Source organism: Rhodnius prolixus, unplaced genomic scaffold, assembly GCF_049639745.1.
Source record: "Rhodnius prolixus isolate KJV_2025 unplaced genomic scaffold, Rpr scaffold_9, whole genome shotgun sequence".
Lineage (NCBI taxonomy): Eukaryota > Metazoa > Arthropoda > Insecta > Hemiptera > Reduviidae > Rhodnius > Rhodnius prolixus.
In genome coordinates this window covers 6,355,074-6,377,968 of record NW_027411604.1, presented here as the reverse complement: position 1 = coordinate 6,377,968, position 22,895 = coordinate 6,355,074, and the positions used below count along the sequence as shown (strand labels likewise).

The following is a 22,895-nucleotide window of genomic DNA, read 5'->3' as shown; positions in this document are numbered from 1 at the left end:
AACACTACTATTCATTGGATCCAAAAATCCCCAAGATGTTGAAAAGTATTTTGTGTGATGACCATTTTAGAGCTTTATCCATAGTTAAATCTTAAGTTTCGCTAGCATTCATGTATCCACAATTCAATTCGTATGAGCGACTCAATGGAGAAGATTATCACCCGATGACCGCCCTGCAGTCTCGAAGAGAACTTCTCCACTGACTAGCTCACAGCATCCCTTTATTGATCCCCCTACCCAAAAGGCCAGACCAAAAAAAAAAAAAAAAAGAAACAGAAAAGTTACTTACAAGAAAGTGCTTTTAAGCAGTCATACTTTTTATTTACGTCACAAAAAAAAGTTGCTAAAGAGATGTTTAATTACTCAATAATCTACCATCCTTTTTTATTAAATTCCAATTATCTATTTTTCTTCTATTTTTTTATTTAATATTTTTCAATATACAAAAATCACACTTTGCAATACAGCCGTACAAAAAAAAAAAATAAAATAAAATAGAACCAAATAATAATTAAAAAATAAGATAAAAAAAATTAATAAAAGAACTTCGTTTACCAATCCTATTCACTGGCCACACCTTATTTCATTTCTCTTCAAGTTAAAAAATTTTATTATACAAATTTACATATATTTTTTTTTTTATTTTTGTATATATATATGTATATATTTATATATATTATATGAATTAAAAAAAAAATTAATAAATAGCAATTAAAAATAAAAAGTATATAAAAAATTATATATATTTTTTTATTTTATTATAAAAAAAAAAAAAACTTTATTCCCATAATGTTGTACTTTAACCAGCTACAGTGAAATGTATCTATTTTTGCTTTCAAAATAAAAATAAATAAAAAAACAAAAAAAAAGTAGGCTTATCCAATTATGATTACAATTATTACATTTATTATTACTTTTACTTTATTTTTTTTTTATATAACTTTTTATTACATATATATAATATATTCTTTTTAAAATATTTCACCTTAAACAACATTTAAAGTCCATTAGTATCAAAATACAAATATTTTTTTTATTTATTTATTTTTTTTTTATTTATTAATTTATTTTTGTTCATTTACAAGTCGTTTCCACAAAATTTTTTTTTTGTATTTTTATTTCTTTTTTAAGAAAATTATTTCTTAAGCTTTTGCTACATTTAAAAAAAATAAAACCAAATATGAGAAAAAAAAAAAATGGCAGATAATCTTTCGTTCATATAAAGTGATTTTTATTTATAAATTTCATATATATACTTAAATTTATAATTTATATATAGTTTCTTTTATATATTATTATATATACGAAATAAATTACCTAGAGTACAATTAAGTATTGCTTTTTGTTTTCTGAGTTATTTATTTATTTTTTTTTTTAACTTTTTTAATTTTTTTTTTAAACATTTCTTTTGGGCGAATAGCTGTGAAGCTGGGAAATCAGGTAGAGGGGATAGGCAAAGTGTGTGATTGTGGAAGGAATATATTTTTATATATTTTTCCTTAAAATTATTTTTGTTCTTTGTTTTTTTTTTTGTTCTAATTTTTATTAAATGTGTAAAAAGTTAGTTAAATTTACTTATTTATTTATATTACTTATTATTTATTTATTTATTTATTTGAGGGAGGCATAAACATCGTATAACTAATTTTTTTTTTATTTTTTTTTTATGTACATTTATTAATAAATCTTTTTTTTTTGTAGGTAAATAAGAATTTCTGGATCTTTTTTGAAATGTGTTTTGGAGGTGAAATAGGAATACTTAGATGGGCTGCGAAATGTCACAGCGTCGAAGGCTGAAAATAGCAGCCACAGAGTGGTATAGTGGAAGAAATACACCCTTTTCAATGGGTAGGTTTAGGTCTTTTAGGGGCAATACCCTAAAGTATTATTTGGGGGAGGGGGGGATTGGTTAATTCTAAAAAAAACCTGGAAGTAATGATTATATTTTAAAATCATATATATATAAAAAAAAAAAAAAATTTAAGCGGTTTTACTGTGAAATTATCCCATTCGGGGAAGTGGACCAGCCACTACTTTTGTAGATCTTAAAATATTTCTGCAGGAATCACCGGCCTTTCACTCCGTAAAACTCTTAATCCCTATATACTCTTAACCATGATCACAATTCGATGTAGGGCTGCCCGAGCACAGTTTACCCTTTTTTTCATCCTCACAACAATTCCTCACCTTCAAGGGTCATCACCAGTAGCTTTTAATGACTCCTCTTCAAAGCTAAGCTTAGTCAAACTTTACTTTAGCTTAAAAGCTTCTTTACCTGTACAAATGATAGTAGGAATTTTTTTGAATAAGCTCCCCAAAAAAAAAAAATAAATAAATAAAAAAAGTGTAGCGCGTTTTGCCTCTTTTACTGTTCTCCTTAGATAGTCATCTAGAAGACATATTTTACAGGCGATCAATTATCCCTTTAAGAGGCAATATGAGAAGGTGTAGGGAGTTCCTACCAGGCTAATGGTGAAGATTTAGGACTCACAGGATACTGAGTGGATTCCTTGCTGGTAATATATATTTGCAAAGCCTACGAAATACCGGAAGAACCAAACTACCACTCTTCTTAAGTATATAAGTAAGGCCGTGGGGGACCAGAAGTTTGTTGTTGTAGGAACAACTTATGCACGGAATAAGAGATTGATTCATTCCAGTTCATTGTAGGTCTTGACCTAAGGTATATTCATATCCTAGAACCCATCTTTGGGAAGCTAAAATTTGGAGGACTGCAGTGGATTTTTTACTACACTAATTAAAGAATAAAATTAGAGGGCAACGTCCCCGGATAAGCGAATAATCTGCTTTTCAAACTCGGAAACTACCTCTCTACCGATGAGTTGTATTGCGCATGACTGTGCTAGGGGGTCAACCAAAAACAATCTTAAGGACCAAAAAGAAAGGAAAAAAAAACTTTTATATTTAAGTTATTGGACTTCCTGAAGGTTGTTGCCAACTTTTTCCAGGATCATTTCTTTTTCATTTTTCTTTTTCTACATCCGAAATTTGAAGAGTGAACCTAAAGCGCGTACCAATCCATCGAAATTCGAGAAAATCCTAAAAAACCAATTATCCTACAAGATCCAGAAAATTCTTTTATCTACAGTTTTTCTTTTCATCCCTTTTTATAAATAACTTACGTCTATTTTTTTTTTTACTTATTTATTTATGTTGTGATTTTTCTCAGTATTTCCTGTTTATTACATATTTATAAATATATGATGCTGTCCCTTATATAAATATCATCATCTAAGTTTATAAAATTAAAAATTAGAAAAATTGGAAAATTAAAAAAAGAAATCAAAAAATATTGCTCATTTTACTTTTCATGTTACCGATAGAAAATTTATTATTTTTTTCTTTTAAATATATATATTATTTTTTAAATAACAAGTTTTCCATTTTTTTTTTATCAATATATTTATCAACCCAAATATATATAAATATATAACAATATTAGACGTATTTTTGTTTACTTGTTTGTTTTTTATAATAAATTATACCAGAGGATTATTTTGTATTTATTATTTATTTATACGTCTTTTATTTTATTCTTAGGAAAAAACGTGAGCTTTTTACTTTATACACAATTGGGTGGAGACTAAGAAGCTACAGTAGATTTTTTTTGGGGGGGGAAAGGGAGGGAACGTTAGAGAATTGTTTTTTGTATAGCTTATTTTTAATTGTAGTGTGAGTTTTTATGTACATTTTTTGTTTTATTATATATATACTTTTATTTTTATTTTTTTCTTTAATTAATATTTATAAATAGTTATTTTATATTTATATAAAAAGAAAAAAAATACCAACGCAATAAAGAAAAACAAAACAAATTTAATTGATTACGATCTCGAATTTATTTCGCCAAGTCAACTTTCCCACAAAATTAATTTTTGATTAATTTTTTGTATTTTATATTATCTCGTTCTCCGGTAAATTAAAAAAAAGTTAATTTGTTTTTTAATTTTAAATTAAAAAATAAATTAATTTGTTTTTTAATTTTAAATTAAAAAACAAATTAATTTATTTACAAGTAAGTTGGTGAAGGGGAGAAAATATGTCAAGAGTAAAGTCAATTTTTATTATTATTTATAGCATTTTCCGTAGAAATATTTTTTTTATTTTTATTTTACCTAATGTTAAGGAGACCTCAACTTTCTTCATGTTGCTGTTGTTGACTTAAGTTGACACAACCACTTCTGTGTTTTTTGAAGTTTCGCTTTTATAATTTATGACAGTATCAAAGCCATGATTTCTGTTCTTTTAGATTTTTTTTTTTTTTTTTTTTTTTGATTACTGGGTTCCCCATCTAAGAAGGTTGACTCTATTTAGGGTTTTTATCACACACAGTTGGTGGGGTCCCTCAATTGCAAAACCACCAAAAAATATATATATATATATATATATATATATATTGCCCATCAAAGCTTAAGGAAATCGCGTTAGTCAGTGCGCCCCTAAACCAAGGAAATGATGGAATAGGCGATTGAGATGATGTCATAGGAGAGAATGTTTCTGAGAAGTATGTGCTCTTGAACGCAATGATATTTTTTTTTAAAAAAAAAAGCTGATGGATTGGATGACTGAGTAGACCTTATAGGGGGCGGGTGGGGGGGGCGGAATGAGATTTCTTGGGATAAATGGTTGTCAAGTCTTTGGAAGTCATGTGAAGTTCTTGGAAGTCAATGATCTCAATGATAGTTATTACTAGCTGATACAGGCACAGACTATTACGGACACCCCCATGTAAATATCATTTATGCGCGTAAAGATTGAATGGCAGTTTTTGGCTTGAAGTAATCTTTGAAAATGTCAAATTATTTTCAAGACGTAAAGTCAAATCAGTTTTTGATCAAAATCGATAGTCTAGTAGAGCAGGGATGAGCAACACGCGGCCCGCCAAGCATTTCTAAAATTGAATTTATTTTATCGACTTTCTCCCATCAATATATTGTTATAAAATTAATTATAATAAAATGGTAGTACATACTAAACCGAAATATTTTTTTATGGCGAGTTACTTGTCGACGACATTTTTAAACATGCAATACGAACGCGCCGCGTCTGCGCGATTTTTTTTTTTGTGACGAGATACACACTTGTCGGTGACTTGTTCAAACATGCAATACGGACGTTTCGTAAATTATTAGTAAGAGTTAAATCTATGTGCGGCCAGCCAAAAAAAAAAAAAAAAATTTAAATTGGCCCATTGTATAAAAAGGTTGCTCACCCCTGTAGTAGGCTAATCAAGTTATAGTTACTTTTTAACCAATTTTTCCACATCATCGTAAGACTCGACTTTCAATATTGATTTAGAAACAAAGAACAGCTACAAATCCCCAGAATCTTCAGTATACCAACCCACAGACACCAAAAAAATTACGCCGAATACACACAGTTGAGGTGTACACCTTGAAATAAAAATAAGTACGTTCTTGTTTACGTCTTGCGATATAATAAAAAGGCGATCTCCTTAGAATTACTTTGAAAACATTTGATTCTCCTTCACGCTAACTGCAAGCATTTTAATAAAATTTTCCTCAGTATAAAGCAATAAATTGTTTTTGCGGAAAATGCTATATATAAAAAAAAAAGTTAAAATAAATAGAATTAATTAGCGCAACGATTTTACTTTTACAAATTTTCACGAAAGAAAAACAAAATAATTATTTTTTAGGCCATTTATACAAAACTTTTTTTTAAAAAAAATATAAATCTTAGATCTTTTATCGGATTGTTTATATTAACGGGTTTTATTTTCAAAAATTGGAACAGATTTAAAATATAAAATTAAAAATAAGTGATAATAATCTTGTAGAATTTGTTCGATTAATTAATTTATTTAAATAAAAATTGAAAAATAATCGAAATCCTTAAAATTTATGGAGTTGGTCCAAATTGATTTGATTATCAATGATGGGGGGAGTAACTTGATAAGATCTCCTGTATTCACAATTTTCTTTTTTCTTTTTAAACGCTTAGTTATTCTTTTTTTTTTTTTTAAATTTAAATATACCCTGTGATTATTAAAAATATGACAAATATTTTAATTATTTTTTATAATTAAAAAAATTATATAACAAAGATGAAAAATTAACAATTCTATATTAACTAAATATATTAAAACTTTTGCTTTTTGGTTTTATTAATAAGCTAACTGCTATTAATAGAAATCCTGAATAATCACAATCCCTGAAATTAAATTCAGAATATAAGAATCTTTTAAATTCCAAAAAGAAACAACGTAACTAAAAGTTTTCTGAAAAATCAGGACAAATTCATGAGGGAGAGGAGAACTTAAACAAAACTTGTTTATGTTGAATTTTTATTAACTGGTTGAAACCCACAATTTAGAAACCCATAGAGAGCCTTTTGTTCGGCAAATGAGTAACTTTAATGAAAGGCCAAAATTTTAGAACTGAATATTGAAAACATAATTACAAAATTTACTAATTTGAACCTTACGATAATAGCAGTTAACAGATTAATTTCATTACGAAACTCTCTTGAAATTTTAAAATTCTTTTGGTAAATAACTCGGACATTTTTTCTTTTTTAAGAAAGAAGAGGAAATTTAACGAAAATTGTTTTAACTTTTATAATATTTAAAAAGAAAATCAAAAAAAAAAAAAATTTCGTTCAAAAAACCGTCTACGTTTATACTACCGATTCACTTACCGAATTAAACAAAATAATTAAACAATTATAAAAGTTTATATTTTAACAATTACAAAGTAGTAAATTAAACAAAATTAAAAAAAAAAAGAACAATAATTTTAAATTCTTTTCTTTTTTTTTTTTATTAAAAAATTAATTAAAAAAGGAAATAATTCAAAGCCACTTAATGTAGTTTTTTTTCCCCACGTTAACAATAATTTTTTTTTTTTAACAATTATTAATGGCGACAATAATTAATAATGTGTGTAGAAGTTTATTAATAATTAATTAAATATTTATATAAATGTATGTATATATCTTTTTTTTTTTAATTAATATATTACGTAATTATTTTGTTTTTAAGTAATTAATTAACAACGTTTTATCATTAGAAAATGTTGCTTCATCAAGATGGCTGGTTTTTAGCCCCACTTTTTTTTTTTTATTTAATTTTTTATATATATATATATGTACAAATTATTTAATTATTGTTTTGATTAAGTATAGGTTTTATTTTTTATCATGCATGGTGTGAGCTATTGGGAGTTTGTTTGTTTAAATTTTATTTTTCAATTTTCTTTTTTGGAAAAATTATTTATTTAAGGTTTTTAAATAGTGGGGAGGTGGGGGGGGGGAGCGTAGGCAAGAAGGATTTTACAAGTTTGTCTTTTTATTATTAATCTTAATATTATAGTTACTTACAGTTATATATTTATTTTTGTTTGTATTGTGGTGATTTTTTTTATTATTTTGTTAAATATATATATATTTTTTAAATTATTATTATTGTTATTGTATTTTATAAATATGTTTTACATTAAAAGTAGAGTTATTCTTATTTTATATGTACATTAACTGCAAGGAATTCTTGTTCGTTTTTTCATCAATTTTTTTTTTTTTTAATTAATTAAAAAAATGTTTACGAACGTAAAATATTTTATATATTATGTATATTTTCATATATAAAATTTCGTGTGAAACGGCACCATGTAAAAAGGGTCATAGAGTCACTAGTTTTTTTTGCGAAATGAGAAATAAATTTTTCTGCGATCTTGGAGAATTCTCTAAAGATTGTTTCATTTGTTACATCTTCTTAGCCAGTCCTAGAGCTAATAAAAGTAGAAGAAAGATATATTTTGGTTTCTTCTGTGGTAGAAGGCTCAAAGAGGTCGGCAGTTTTGAAATCACTTTCGTTTACTTATCGGAGAAAGGGAGGGGAGCTGTTGCGTCTGCTATTTTTTTTGCTCAGAAGAATTCTGCTTCTTTTGATAATGGTAAAAAGAGCTCTCCACCATTTTGGATGTAAGTAGTGGTGTTAAGAGGATGAATGAAATTCATCAGTTCTTGAATAAACTAGAGAAACGATTCCCCCATGTTAAGTTTTTGACTTATGGTATATTCGGTCATGAATGAACTGCTTTCAATATAAACTCCTGAATTTTGAAGCTAAATTCATAAATTATTTTCAGCAAATTGTGGTTGTGAATGTTTCAATCTCAGTTAATAACAATTGATGAGTTTAAATTCGCTCGTCACTAATTCAACAATAATTCAGCGAATGTGTTGGTGTAAAGTAGGAGTGGCAATGAGTTGGCTTAGAGGATTAATGAAATTGGCTATAGCCACTACGGATCTTATTATATTGGTTGTCCACAGTTGGCGTAGCAATGTTTTAAGAATAGAGCAAAGTGGTTGAAAGTTTTTAAGCAAAGCCTAATAATACCAGAACAACTTGGTACCATAGCCTCATTGAATGGTACCATATTTTGAGACCAGTTTTTGAAAGAAACAGCCCAAAAGATTGATCAAAAACGCTCAAGACTGATGATGCGAGGATTTTTACACACAAGAGAATCAAGAAGAGTAGAAAGGATTTCAATAAACTGCTCTCATAAATCACCCCCCCCCCCCAAAAAAAAATCTCTTACAAGTTTTTCCATGCCAGAAAAACTGCTAAATTCCCAATTTACATGGACCATCCTATACATATATATAAAAAAAAAAAATTTATATGAATTTATACATACGCATAACTCTTACATATATTTAAATATAAATGTGCAATTTTCGTTTTTGTTTTTTGTGTGTGTGTGTGTTTTTATTTTTGTTTAATTCATATATTTGCCGAAGTGAAAAACCGAAGGGAAAATATTTTCCCCTTTTTTCTTTATTAAATACGCTCAATTTATTGAAAACAAAAAACAAAATCAAACGTACATATACACACGGCCACAAAAAGTGCGTTTGTATAAATATATTTATATATCTCTTTCATTAAGTTGTACACACTTTATAATGTATATATATGTATACTTATACATATATATAGATACATATTATAGAGGATTAAGATTTATTTATTCTGAGAGAATATGGTATATATTTACTTTTTTAATTGGTTTTGTTTGATGAAATAATCTTTTTTTTCTTTAAGTTTAGTATATTTTTTTTTTGTTTATATTACATCATTAAATTAATAATAGTTTTTATGTTATTAATTATTATTATATTGCAATCCTTTTATTCACTTTATAATTAATTTTATTAATATTAATTCAGTTTACCAATAAACAAAGACAGTAGAATTTTCTATTTACACAATATGTGTTGCATTTTCTTTTAAAATTATTTTTCCTTTTTGCAAATAAAGTCACACGTTCACACATTGTACATTTAATTTTTCTTCGATTTTTTTGTTTTTTTCTTATTTATTATTTATTTTTTGTAGTTTATCTTTAACTCCCAATCAACAATTCAATAATTTTGCTTTTACTTTTATTTATTTATTTTTTAATTAAATAACTTAAAACAAAAATTGATTTACTTTAATTTATTAAAGTAAATCCACCCAACAATTAACATAGTTTCATTTTAAAATGAAAAATTAAAAAAAAAAAAAAAAAAAAATACAGAAAAAAGAAATGAGAAAAACTTTTCTCTTTCTCTTATTTTTAAAGGAAAAATTCTCAAAAAATTTGTGTTTTCTCTCTTTCTTTTTTTTCTTTTTTTGTGAAAAAAATAATATATTTATATATATTTATATTTTGTTTTTGTTTGTATATAAAGAAAAACCTATATTTATACACTACTATTACTAACTAACCTTACAGCCCCAAGACACATCTCAATGATAGCCATTGGTAAATGCAGCTGGTATCAATGGGCCCTGTTATTAACAAAAAGAAAACAGAAATATTAATAATTGTATAAATTAATTTAAAAAAAAATAACATTCAGAGGGGGACGGGGGAAAGGTAGAAAATATTTCTTTGACAGTTGTGAAAACATGAGTTTACTCACTAGTTTAAATTTTCCCAACCTTTTTTTTTTATAACCACCGTTTTATAATTAATAAAGTTTAAACTTTAATCTAAACTCTTTCTCCCTTTCCCATTTCGACGGTGCTTTTATGGGATTGTGGGATAAATTTAGTACAAATAACAATTGAAAACGTTATATTTTATTTACATTAAATTGTTGTATGAAATTGTTATTTATACAGGCAGTTAAGCTTAATTAGAATTGTTTTGTTTGAGGTTAAAATTTGTGCGGCCTACGTGGGGATAGATGATAACGTTGGAAATAGGTCGTAGTAAATTCAGAAAAATTAACGTAATTCCAATCAAAATTGGATCCATAATGTTTGACAAAAATTAATGGCTAACAGTACTCCTTCCAATCTATCTGAACCAGATTCATTTTTTCCGGCAGATAAAGTGCAACATTTTTGAGACTTTACCTTGAGAAATGCCTTACATGGAACCTCCATAGCCGACTCAAGTGACAGGAACTTAACTTACGTTACCGAAAATGATCAAAAGCTCATGAACAAATGTTCCAAATTGTTTCTTAAGAGCAAAGAGAAACTCTACACAGCTCTACTAGCCCCAATCTGGGACATACGGACTTAAAATGTACGATACAGCTAAGCGTTCCAATCTCAACCATATCCAATCCCTCTTCAATCGAAAATCCTACGCACAATCCTTAATGCTCTTTTCTACGTTAGCAATCACCACTATCCATCCACAAAGACCTATAAAATCTCTTTTGTCCTTGACCTAGCCAAATCCCGTTCGCACCAAATTTCATTCCAAACTTTCCCAACACTTCAATCACGCTCATACACAACCTGTCCTCAGACTACTCTTCTCGCGTCGATGGCCTGATCGCATGACACAAAAAAGGAATCCTTCGAATTCATTTCAATGGCATCCTGGTCTTAGTCGACTCATGATGGTAACCGTTGGATGGCTCTCATTCAGTTACTCCAAGAAATTTTGTATAAACAGGTTATCGAATTTAGTTGTAAATTAAATAGAGTTAAAAATAATAATAATTGCAGTAGCAAGATTCATGGATTTGATTTCAGAACAGTTCAGCACCGAATTAAATCGATGAAATCGCAGGTTAGCAGATTTCCAGCCAGCCTCCCCCACCACCACCTCCCACGCAACTTCCAACCTGGAAATGCTTTTAGTGACCCTTTAAAGTTAAGGAGGTAATCAGGAAATTAGTTTTTCTCGTTAACCTACATTACGCCTTTACCACTAAAGTGCTTCAACAAAATCATTTACCATTCTGTGAAAAAAAAAAAAAAAACGAGTTAAAAGACGGAAACGTTTCAAAAAGCACTGTGATGGTTGCTGTAAGATTGTGCGGAAGTCATAGTGAATAGATTTCTGAGGAAGTGCCACTAATAAAACTATAGCAACGTTCAAACATCTCAACGCTATTTATCTACGTAAATTCCTTTAATTTTGGAATTCCTCCCCCACGTCTCAACCACAAAGAATTAATTCAAAAATGGGTTTTCAGCCTCTGAAGATAGCTCAACCTTCTGGTGAGCCTTCCGCCTTCCTGTATTACTAGCTGTAACGCTAACTTAAAACAAGAAAAAAACCCACATACTCCAAGGGAACTCCAAGGTTCGACAAAAATTTATACATAGAATGTAAATGAATGAAAGAAAATAAATCTATTATCCTGGGACTATTGTCCCCTTAGAATAAATACTTGTGCAATTGGAGGCTCTATTAGTTTGGCCTGTATTTTAGATATTTATATACAAAAAAATCGAAGGAAGCTGGTAAAAGAAAGGAGATAACTGAACAGAAGGGATTTAAAGATGGAAAGGGTAGGAGCATGGCGGACAGATTATGGTAAGGAGTTCCAGAAAGAGGTAGCACGAATTAAGAAAGATTTGTCCAAGGATGAAGTACAGTGTGACGGAATATACGAGATCAGAGGAACAAGATCTAGTATTGCGAGAATGGATCGAGGAATTTGAACTTGAAGAGTTGGAAAATATAAGATGGTGTCTTTGAGATTGGATAACTTGGAAAAGGAATGAAGTACGGTGTGAGGGAATATAGAGATCAGAGGAACGAGATCTAGTATTACGAGAATGGATCGAGTATTTAGAAGTTGAAGAGCTGGAAAATATAAGATGGTGTCTTTGAGATTGGATAACTTAGAAAAAGAATGAAGTACGGTGTGAGGGAATATGGAGATCAGAGGAACGAGATCTAGTATTACGAGAATGGATCGAGTATTTAGAACTTGAAGAGCTGGAAAATATAAGATGGTGTCTTTGAGATTGGATAACTTGGAAAAGGAATGAAGTACGGTGTGAGGGAATATAGAGATCAGAGGAACGAGATATAGTATCACGAGAATGGATCGAGTATTTAGAACTTGAAGAGCTGGAAAATATAAGATGGTGTCTTTGAGATTGGATAACTTGGAAAAGGAATGAAGCCCAAAAAAGTACTGGCGGCGGAGACGGAAAAAGCCTGTTGGTACATGATATCGATAGTATAATTCATGTGAGTTTCTACATCAAATTGAAAATAAAATCTTGACAATAAAGATTACTCCTAATAAAGATCTATAAAAATAAAATAAAATATCTATCTCCATCCACCCATTTTATTCAATTAATGAAGTAAAAAAAACTGAAAATTCAATTATTAGAGGTCATATTGGGAATCTATCAAGAAACATCAATACTAGGATAGGAAACATCAATACTAGGATAGGAAACATCAATACTAGAATAGGAAACATCAATACTAGGATAGTAAACATCAATACTAGGATAGGAAACATCAATACTAGGATAGGTTTAGGGAATAAATAATATTTACTCAATTATCAATGTGAGCTCTGAAAACATCAAAACCCCAGGTTAACGATTTAACTTATCAGCTTCAGAACTTCAAATATACATATATATATATATATATAGTCTCTCTTTGATCATGATTATGTAATATATAACATCTACATGTGTTTATCTTTAGATGCTATTTATACAGAGAGGGTATTTGAATAACGTTGGACACCACCATTTCCTGTCTACACTATTTCCGTAAAACTTAAGCAAAAATGAAAATCTGTTTGGAATAATCACACGACTTTTTTTATACTTTTAATTAAAAGGTAATTAACTGGATTTAAATCAACGAAAATGGTATTAATTAATTATATTTAAATTGTTATTTTTTTTTATTGATTTATTTTGTAATTTACAATCTGTATAGATATATACAATAAGTAAATAGGAGGTGAATGAGATGAACTGGTGCGGGAAGAGCAGGAGGAGAGAAGCTGCCCAGCGGTAGCACTCTCTATAGGAGAGAGGAGAATATGAAGAGGAGAATATGAGGAGGAGAGAGGAGAGATAGGAGAATAATGACGTTTAGCTCTTCAGACAGTAAGGAAGTCGCGGGGCCACTGGCGATTCAGTCGTCGAGGAGTATAGTTAGGGATGTCAGAGGAGGCGAGAGACTGTACAAGAGGATTAGAGCAAGTCGAAAGAGTAGTATAGAATTTTTTTATATTTAGTCTTGGCGAGTTGGTCAATGAAAGGGAATGTTGAGGTCGTTGTGAAGAGTGAGGTTAGTCACCGTAGAAAGGAGCGTCAGCTATCTGTCGGAGGAGTTTTGACTGAAATGTCCTGTACTGTCCGTATGTTTGTTGGTTTGGCTGAACCCCACAGCTCTAGTCTGTAGGTCCACATAGGTTTGAGAATAGTGTTGTATATTAAGCGTTTGAGTTCAATGGGTAATTTGGAGCGTCGTCCAAATAGTCTGTAAAGAAGTTTCGCACGTTTTTTTCATTGCTTGTCTTTTAAGTCTAGCATGTGGATTCCACGTGAGTCTTTTGTCTATGTAGAGCCGAAGGTAGCGCATCCTGATCTGTACTTTGGAAGAGGATTGCTATTGAAGAGGGACAGGTGGACAGGAGCCCCGCCGGAGAGTAAACGTGGCATGCTAGCATTTCTGTGGGTTCATTTTAATCCGCCACTTCTTTGTCCCCAGAATTCTATTTTATGTAAGTTTGTCCTGTAACTTGTATGAAGCTGATGAAGGATGTGTACTTGTGGCTAGTATGGCTGTGACATTTGCATATGTACAGAGTAGTGGTGTAGAGGGTTGTACAGGTATGTTTGCTGTGTATACTGTGTAGAGAACGGGGCCAAGTAAATTATGTTATTAAAAGAATTTAATATTGTTCTTTTGACACAAATATTAATATTGTTCTTTCTGTTTTAGGAACAATATTATAGTCAGTAAATTTTAGGAGAGGAAAAAAGGTATGAATATAAGGAAAATTTAATTAAAAAATTTCAACTAGTACGATGATATATGCAAAATGGTTTACAATCAATTGCAGAGTATGGAAACGGGCGTAACAAGGTGAAAATGAAAGTGGACAACCCGTACTCCTCCGCTGGACTCTTTTTTTACCCTGGACTTCGCAAAAAAAAGAAGAAAAAAATAGCTACATAATTCCATTACCAATTCAGAGTTCAAAACAACATTTTTCATATTAATGTGGAGGAGCGAACAACCAAAAAAAAAAAAAAAACCTGGACAGTAGGTAGGGGACAAGAATGGGGGGGAGCCTGGTAATACCAAGGCTTCGAGTGGGTAAAAACAAAAATCTGGTGGAGCTACTAGAATGGGGGAGTATTGTAGGATATTCTTCAGGAAGGTGTGTGGGTAAGAGGAATTCAGCTAGAGTTGGAAATTCAGCGGGACGAGGGATGAAAAATATAATTAAAAAAAAAAATAACAGGGACCTCTCATTTCATGGATGCTGTGGGTACACCCATGGAGTTTGGATCCTGGATAAATTTTGCCACAACCCAGGGTGGAAGTCTCGACTCAGTCTGTTCAGCTTATTTTACTTTCCAGAACAATAAAGGTAAAGCGCAGTAGCTCATCTAAAACATTATCTCTCTAACCGCTAGGCCTAGGTCCTAGATGGTAAATCTCGCCAGGTTCATCCAGGTTTCTCGACCCAGGCGGGAAAAGGGAGGTTGTGACTTCAGCCTTTGGATAATCTCAAACACCAGCTGGTGCGGATGTTACAAAAAACAAACCCATTGTTTTCCAACCCCCACCACCACCTCCACCGCTTCCACAATATATATTTCTCTGCCTCTTTTAATTTAAAACCTTACAAGTACAGTCTCTCTCTCTCTCTCTCTCTATCGCTACCAACAGAATTTAATTGATATTACGCTGGTGCAGGGATAGCATACCTTGCTCCCAGAACTGTACAAGCTGGCCAGCTAGGTACTGTTCAAAACTCAACCTAACTTACTCCTGGAGTAAGCCGAGTGATTCATTTAAGCTACTCAAGTGAGCCTAAAAATGATTTTACGCTTCTCTCCAGTAAAAAAAACAAAAAAACTTAACGCTAAATTGAGTAAAATCAAATAAATCAAAGATGAATATAGTCTCCTTTTCTAAAATATCTCAAAAACTAAACATTACAGGGACATGAAACTTATTATTTCGATTAGTTTCTAGCAAGGTTAGCTTATCAAGTTAAACTACAACTTTTAGCTATCCAGATTTTCAAACCGGATTTACTATTCTCAGGTAGAGTTCAACAGGTAGATCCAGAAGGGGGGAAAAAAATATTAAGAAATGCGGACGTTAGAACAGTTTTGAATGTCCAACAAAACATTCTTCAATCTATAGAGCTTAATCAGCTAAAATGGCTAGGGCATTTGTTAAGGATGGGTGAAGAGAAAATCTTAAAGGCAGTGTATGAGGTTGAGGGAAGAAGAAGAAGGGGAAGACCTAGGATCAGGTGGAATCCCTAGTGGGATATGGTTTGACGGAGGCCGATCCCACGATTTACTATGGCTATGGCTACTTGACCTGCTGCCATTACTAATTAAATCCAGCATAAAGTCAGATAGATGTCACTTGAAACTCCTTTCAGTTGGATGAATTTTAATTAGGCGTCATTCAGCTGTTTGACTGCCGCCTAGAACGACCTTCGGATCACAAAAAAAAAAAAGAAAAAAAAGCAGATCTGAATAGGCAGGGAAATTCTGCCTAGTTCTAAGACCACAGAAAGAAAATTATCAGCTGAAGCCGAGAACCAGCTTTCGGGTGGCCTAGAAAAGTATGTTACAATCTTCTGAAGAAGCAGAGGTTGCATCTACTTACTATGTGCTAATGATATCTTAAATCGGATTTTCCGTTAAAAAGAGGATAGTGATCTACTTCTAGGCGACAATTAAGACCAAATGAGTGCTTTAAGAGTCTCCAAGCCGAAGTAAGCAGCTCTAGAATATGTCAGGACATGCAGATGGTAAGCGTAATAAAAAAGGCGCGGTTCGGTTAGGCTCCAGCAAACCTTTACAAATGTTCGAACCCCTTTCTACTGCGTATATAGTCCTGCGATGACCAAAATTAGTTGTAAACTCTGGGTTTACCTAGCAGATCTAAGATCTGGGGTGATACAATTTCATTGTCCCAAATAGTTCATTCTAGGAGGATCCTCTCCCTAAACTAACGGCTGAGTAACTTCTGAGTAGCTCAAAGAGTTTACAGTATTTGCTCAATTCTTAACCGCCTCAATAATTCAAATTTTCCAAAGATTTTTGTGCAGAAAAATAGATCAATAAAAATAAGAACACAAAGACAATTAATAAATGGGCTGCATCCATGAATGTCTATGGTGTTTTAAGGACATGGATTTCTTAGTGATTGTAAAAAAAAAATTATTAAAATTAATCCTGTGGCAAAGAAACACAAATCTTTACTTTTAATTTTCGTGCACTTTTTGACGATCAACCCTTATACAACTGTCCTACCGGACAGTTTTAATACTGTTTACTTCATACTTATTCATTTTCATTCTATCTTTTTCCAACATTATTGGCTACTGGTTATCTTTTTGGTAACGATTACGATTAAGAAAAACATTTTAGGAGAGGCGCTACTAATCCCCCCGCTACGATGCGCCCTCCGAAAAAGAAAAATTAGGAAGGACATTTGTATAAATAAATAAAATATAGCTATTACTTTTATTATGAGTTATTAACCTCCTTATTAGGGAAAAATGGTGGCCAAAAAACTACTCTTTCAATTTTCATTTATAGAAAAAAGAAAAAGAAAAACAACGTGCTGAAATTAACAAAAATAATTGTAATAATTAAAAATGAACAATTAATGTGAACACTTCTAGACAAATAACCCAGTTTTCTGCTTGTTTCGTGCAAATAATTATTTAAATAATGTGTCATTGTTAATACTATTAATGAAACTCCGGCCAAAAGAAAATTTGAATCGGCCACTACTTTTACTAAAAAGAGGTGTCTTGAGAAATATTATAGATTCGGTAGGTCTTACTTTTATCGAAATTATCTTTTAACGTTGTTTTTTTTTAAATAATGACAATTGAAATTACTGTGATCTCAGATATATTTTATGGAAGAGGAAGGCACCCGAAGAGCGCCTTATCCCAGCATGTTTCCGGAGAAATTAAAGTAGTTCGAAGAGGTGTACAGATAATCTTGAAAGAAATTATCTAAATCAAGGTGAATTAGAATACTATGCGATTGGAAAAGACAAAACTGAATGAATTCGCATTGAATTGTAATTGGTAGAAAAAAAAAATACAAGTTGCCTTATCCTGGATCACTGGTAATCGTAAGGGATAAAGGTAGTGGCTGATAAACCAGGTGCAGCAGCTTCCTCTAAGGATTAGTAGGTCAACCCAAGAAAGCCCCCCCCCCCCAGGCTCCGGACGAACTGATCCAGAAATGAAATTCAATGAAGACTTATTAGCTTTTTATGGTCAGCAAGGGAAAAGTGTGAAGCCATGAATCAGTTTCTTCACTCAGAGAAACAGGATTTTCTATTGGGCTCCCAGAAGTGGCTGCTCCAGTCAAAGAGCTGAAGACTTTGATACAATAAAGGAAGAAAAACTGAGTAAACGAACGCTCAGAAACATGAAAATATCTTTCAAGAACCTTCCCCAGAACTTTGGATATTATAATTTCAGATAGATTTGGGAAAAAAGTTTTTTCCTTTACAAAAATCGAAAATAGGCTAACTGTTTAAGGAGACTTTTCACGGAAAAGGCCAACTTTTCCTACAATAGTCTAGAAGAAAACTCTAATTCCAAAAAAACTAGATTACCGACAGGAGATTTATGCCCGTAATTGCACATTTTCCGGATAGTTTTTTGTTTTTTTTGGGGGGGGGGGCTAGATTGATAAGCTGTTGCGCGATCTTTAGTAATCAAAGTTTTATTCACAACTAATAAACAGTTTTCCGGATATTAATTAAAGAGTAAAGTTCTTTCAGGAAATACAAAAATACTTTATTAAAAAAATAAATTTATATTATTTAATATTTTCTATCAATTTTGGAACTTTAAACTTTATTTTTTTTACAACCAATATCTGTTTTAAAAATAATATAACTGGACGGAAAGATGTGTAAATAATGAATATAAAAATTGTTTTGGAATAAAGCGTTTTGCAAAATAATTAAAAATTAAAATTAAAAAAAATGTAAATGAACGAATAAATAAATTCAATTACGAATTTATTCCGACAATTTTTATTGATTAATTTTTTTTTTTCAAATATTTATTTATTCGTTCATATTAATTGAAAAAACTAATCAAAAAAAATAAATAATTGAACCGATTAATTTTTGAATTAAAAAAAATATGAAAAATCTACGGGAAAAAAACAATTAATTCACTTACGTGGATTTGTCCCTCCCATAAAAGTCGCTTGTGCTGAGCGGATAAATTAAAAATAAAAAAGAAAAGTTAATTAATTTTGATTTCCCATTTTATTTTGATTAGAAAAATATTACGTCAAATTGACAAAAAGCAAAATATATTATTAATATACAAACAAATTTTAATAACTACTGTATTATGTTTTTTCTAATAGTAATTTACACGTGCAGCTTAATTTCTTTTAATATTACATTTTTTAATTAGTATTGTATGTAGTATAAAACATTAATTGGGGTGCAATTTTAAATTACTACAAGGTTTTTCATTTAAAACTAAAAGAAAAAGAAAAGAAAAATTACTACAAAGTAAAATCAAAACCTTTTGGCACAAAGATCTAAGAAGGGCTTTAGGCAAGCCCACCTTCACTCTAACGCATTTTTTTTTGCCCCAGAAAGAACTATCAGGCGCCATTTGTTGTAGAATCTAGTGATTATGACCGTGGCTTTGCAAGTTTGGGTATTCTCAGTTAGGAATTCCGCGTGTGACTACTTTTTATTTACTACAAAAAATAGTTTATAGTAAAGTAGGAGCTTCCGCCCCCCCCCCCCGTCTACGACCACCTAATTTGATTAGTTGGACGGTAAGCCCCGCCGGAAATAAAGAGGCGTATTACTTTACTTTACTTTACTATCAGGCCATTTCTCTGGGGGAAGCCCATCCATGAATATTAGTAGAAACTTGGTGTAGAAGAACATGGTCAGATCTTGAGAGATACGTATTGACTTCGAAGGTTTATTGGAATAGCAGCCAGGCATTCAATTTTCTGTTTTGTCGGAGGTTTTTACTTATATTACAGCCAAGTTACTTAAGTGGCACACTTATTATGAGAGGAGATGAACCTAATTAGTCTCTTTAGGCTACTGCATCGCCTTTGCTAATATTCCTTCGGACATAACTACCGAATAATTGTTTTTCTTGGTAACCTGCGCAATAACAAATGCAAAAAGTGGGCCAGTTTTGAAACCTAGTACCGAAACACAATTTGAAACAAAATGAAAAAAAAACAACAAATAAATTTAATCTTTCAAAAGAAAGGATCTAAGAAGAAAAACCAGTATGACCTGGTTAACTAAACAGATCTATCGATCTAATGAACTATTTATAGATCTTAAGTGAAATGCATTTTTTATATTCACCAAATTCAAGGGTCTTCCAGAGAGAGCTGCTGGCTCTAGTTAATATTCTGCAAGGTCTACAAAATCCCAACTAAGGAGCAAACGGGGAGGGGCCACCTGGAAATCTAGTAGCACAAACTGGAGCTAACGTTCAATCACTAAACTTACTTTTCCTTTAAATATAATCTATTGTACAGATTAAAGTTATTTCTAGCTATCGCGGAAGCTAAATGAAATATTCATTACTATCAAGTCTGGGGGCCTTCTATTCTCGAAAAAAACTTTAGAGATCACAAAAATAGAAAGGGATATTAGAAAAACAAATAAATCCTGATTTTTTTTGTTTGCGTTTATTGTGCTACAATCAGCGCGTTAGCGCTATAAGTAACAATGATAACTGTGAACAGTAGAAAAGTAAATGAGTGGAGAAGTTACCGCAGTGGTAACACTCCAAAACATTATATGGTTAGTCACTCTCTTCACTTGAGAGGAGATGACGAGGTCACGAGGCCACTGTCTTTTAAGACGTCTTGTCCGGGTTGTCAGGAAGAGCTCTAGAAGAAAGATTTTGAGCTAGAAGATTTATATGAGATTACAGGCTGAAGTGGAGTTTTCTGTATCGTGTTTTCAGCGATTTGTGCGATAAAAGGAATATTAAGGTCAGTGTGTAACATATAGTAAGGTTGGAGACATAAAATGGAGCGTTTAGGATAGTTAGAAGTATTTTAGATTGTAGCGATTGAATCCTTTCCGAGATTGGAGCGTTTGGTTGAACCCCACAGCTCTATTCCATACGGAATCCAGATGGGTTCCCAAAATAGAAGTATATATTCAGTCTTTTGTTGTCTAGAGAGAGTTTTGATCTATCGTTTAAGAGTCTTTTAAGTAGTCGATAGCGGTCTGTTTAGTTCTGTTCTTTTAAGTCCAGTGTGGGGGTTCCAAGAAAGTCTTCGGTCTAAGAAAAGCCCAAAATTTAAATGAAATTTATTGGTTTGATTAATAAATTATACATATAACATATATAAAAAAAAAATAAATGCAAATGAAATTGTAAATGCAGTATTAGATACATGACCCTTTTTTTAAACGCCATTAAATATATTATTTTGTGAAATTATTGAAGCGTTAAATTTCATTTTAATATAGAAAGGATTTTTTAGCACATAAAAATTGTGAATTATAATCTACATTTGAAAATATTTTCTGTCAGAAATGTCGGGCGAATTAATGCGGTTGTTAATTTTGAATTTCGGAGATTTTAAACATGAAATATTTTATTACAAAATTTCTTTATTTAATTTTAGTATTTTTAATAAATCGTTATTAACGGAAATACACCGTATTGAAATTCCATGAGTTCCTTCCCCCTCCCGCCCCCCCCCAAAATGTGTTATTAAAATGTTCTTTTTGTGTGTGTCTGTATGTGTGTCAAACTCAAAATAAAAATTGCAGAAAGTTTTAACATTTTAATATAAATATTTTCAAGAGAGGGCTCATTTTATTGGACTTTATAAGGGTCTAACCCTCAATAAATTAATGAGAATTGAATTTTGAGGAAGTAGGCGCGTAACGAGGAGGATAGAAATCCCTAAGGATTCCCACAAAAAAAAAAGAAAACCACCAAAAGATATCATTTCCTGTAAATTATTCTCCAAAGAAATCCCAGTGGTTCAAATTTCAAGTCACCTTTGAAATGATCTATAATTTTATGTTATTTTACTCACATAAACGTAGAGATGACAATAAAAACCACTTTGTAAAAATAAAAATAAACCTCTTTCTATGGGGAGACATCAATACGTGTATATTTCTAGGCAAATATTCAATTTCCATAAATTTGCCGCAATCGTAATATTTCTCTGATGAGTCGTTAGTGATATTAAAAATTGAAAGTTCGTTTTATAAAGATTAAATAATAAATTTCTTCAACAAAAAACAAGCAATCAATTAACGTAATAAAAGTAATAAAGCAGAACAAAACATCAATTAAAATATAATCAATTTGATTTTAATTAAACCAAATTAAAAAAAGTAATTATTTTAATTTTATTTAGGGCAACATTAACTCTTACTTAAAATTATTTTTGGCCACCATTTTACGCTATTATTTTTTTCTTTTTATTCAAAATTGCATTTATTATCTAAAATGGAACTAATTTGAATAATTAATTAATTTGATCAAGTAATTTGTTGGCTAGTTTGCATTTGCAGAATAAACATTTTAATTAGGCGACAATTGTTTCAGCTTCAATAAAAATCAATTAATAATGCAATCAATCAATCAAGTGTCTTGGTACCTTGGATTTATTAAAGTGAAATTTTAATTATTTTAGATATGTCTCAGACTTTGGCCCAGAAGAAAGGAGTTGGCACTGGGTATGGCACTGTTAAGAAAGAAACCTCCAAAGGCGCCCCCGTGGAATTAAATAGCATGTCCTGACTCTAAGGCTGGAAACATTTGCGGCGAGCAAAGCGGCGATGATAGAGAAGAGCAAAGCGGCGAAATCAAACACAAGTTAACCGTATGGGACCGCGCATAGTGGAGAGCAAAGCGATGATAGAGCAACGCTATCTATAGAGAGTGTTTGTTTTCGCCGCTTTGCTCTTCGCTATCATCGCCGCTTTGCACGCCGCTCCACTATGTTTCCAGCCTAACTCTGGGATCGGAAGAGCATTTGATTTCCCCAAAAATCCTGCGCGTTCTTCTTTTTTTTTTTTGGAGAGGAAAGGTTTTGAGGAATTAGGGGAAGTGTTTAACCACGATCTGCCGGCCCTATCCTCTACTTCTTGGACTACCAGTCTGGGTTGTCTGGGTTGTTATCAGGTGTTAAAAGCAGACTATAGTCTCGCTGTAGCATTGGGAGAGGCATCCGGAAGTGTTTAGCCTAATCTACTCCGACTTTTCTTGAGTAAAACCCAGAGTAGAGAGGCAACATGTAGTTCACATCATTCTGAAAGCCATCCAAATTCTTACAACACTGGTTAGGATCCCCAAACATCACTGGAAAATCTGAGGAAGGCTTGCGTGAATGGGGAGGTACGGACTCC

The 22,895-nt window shown here is 31.3% G+C and overlaps 1 protein-coding gene across 13 annotated transcripts in view; it reads right to left on the bottom strand.

Annotated features, from left to right (window-relative positions):
- Positions 1-1,482: 1,482 nt before the first annotated feature.
- The window catches only part of Rbp6 (RNA-binding protein 6), a 1,109,038-nt gene continuing 1,087,625 nt past the window's right edge, over positions 1,483-22,895 (bottom strand). For 12 of the 13 annotated variants that reach the window (XM_074128249.1, XM_074128251.1, XM_074128246.1 and 9 more), the window contains 2 exons: positions 18,694-18,726; positions 1,483-9,826 (listed from right to left, as the gene is read on the bottom strand). In XM_074128249.1, coding sequence (XP_073984350.1) covers positions 9,785-9,826; positions 18,694-18,726 — 75 coding nt within the window. In that variant the 3' untranslated portion in view covers positions 1,483-9,784. The remainder of the gene's footprint in view (positions 9,827-18,693; positions 18,727-22,895) is intronic. The other variant, XM_074128252.1, reaches the window with a different exon arrangement.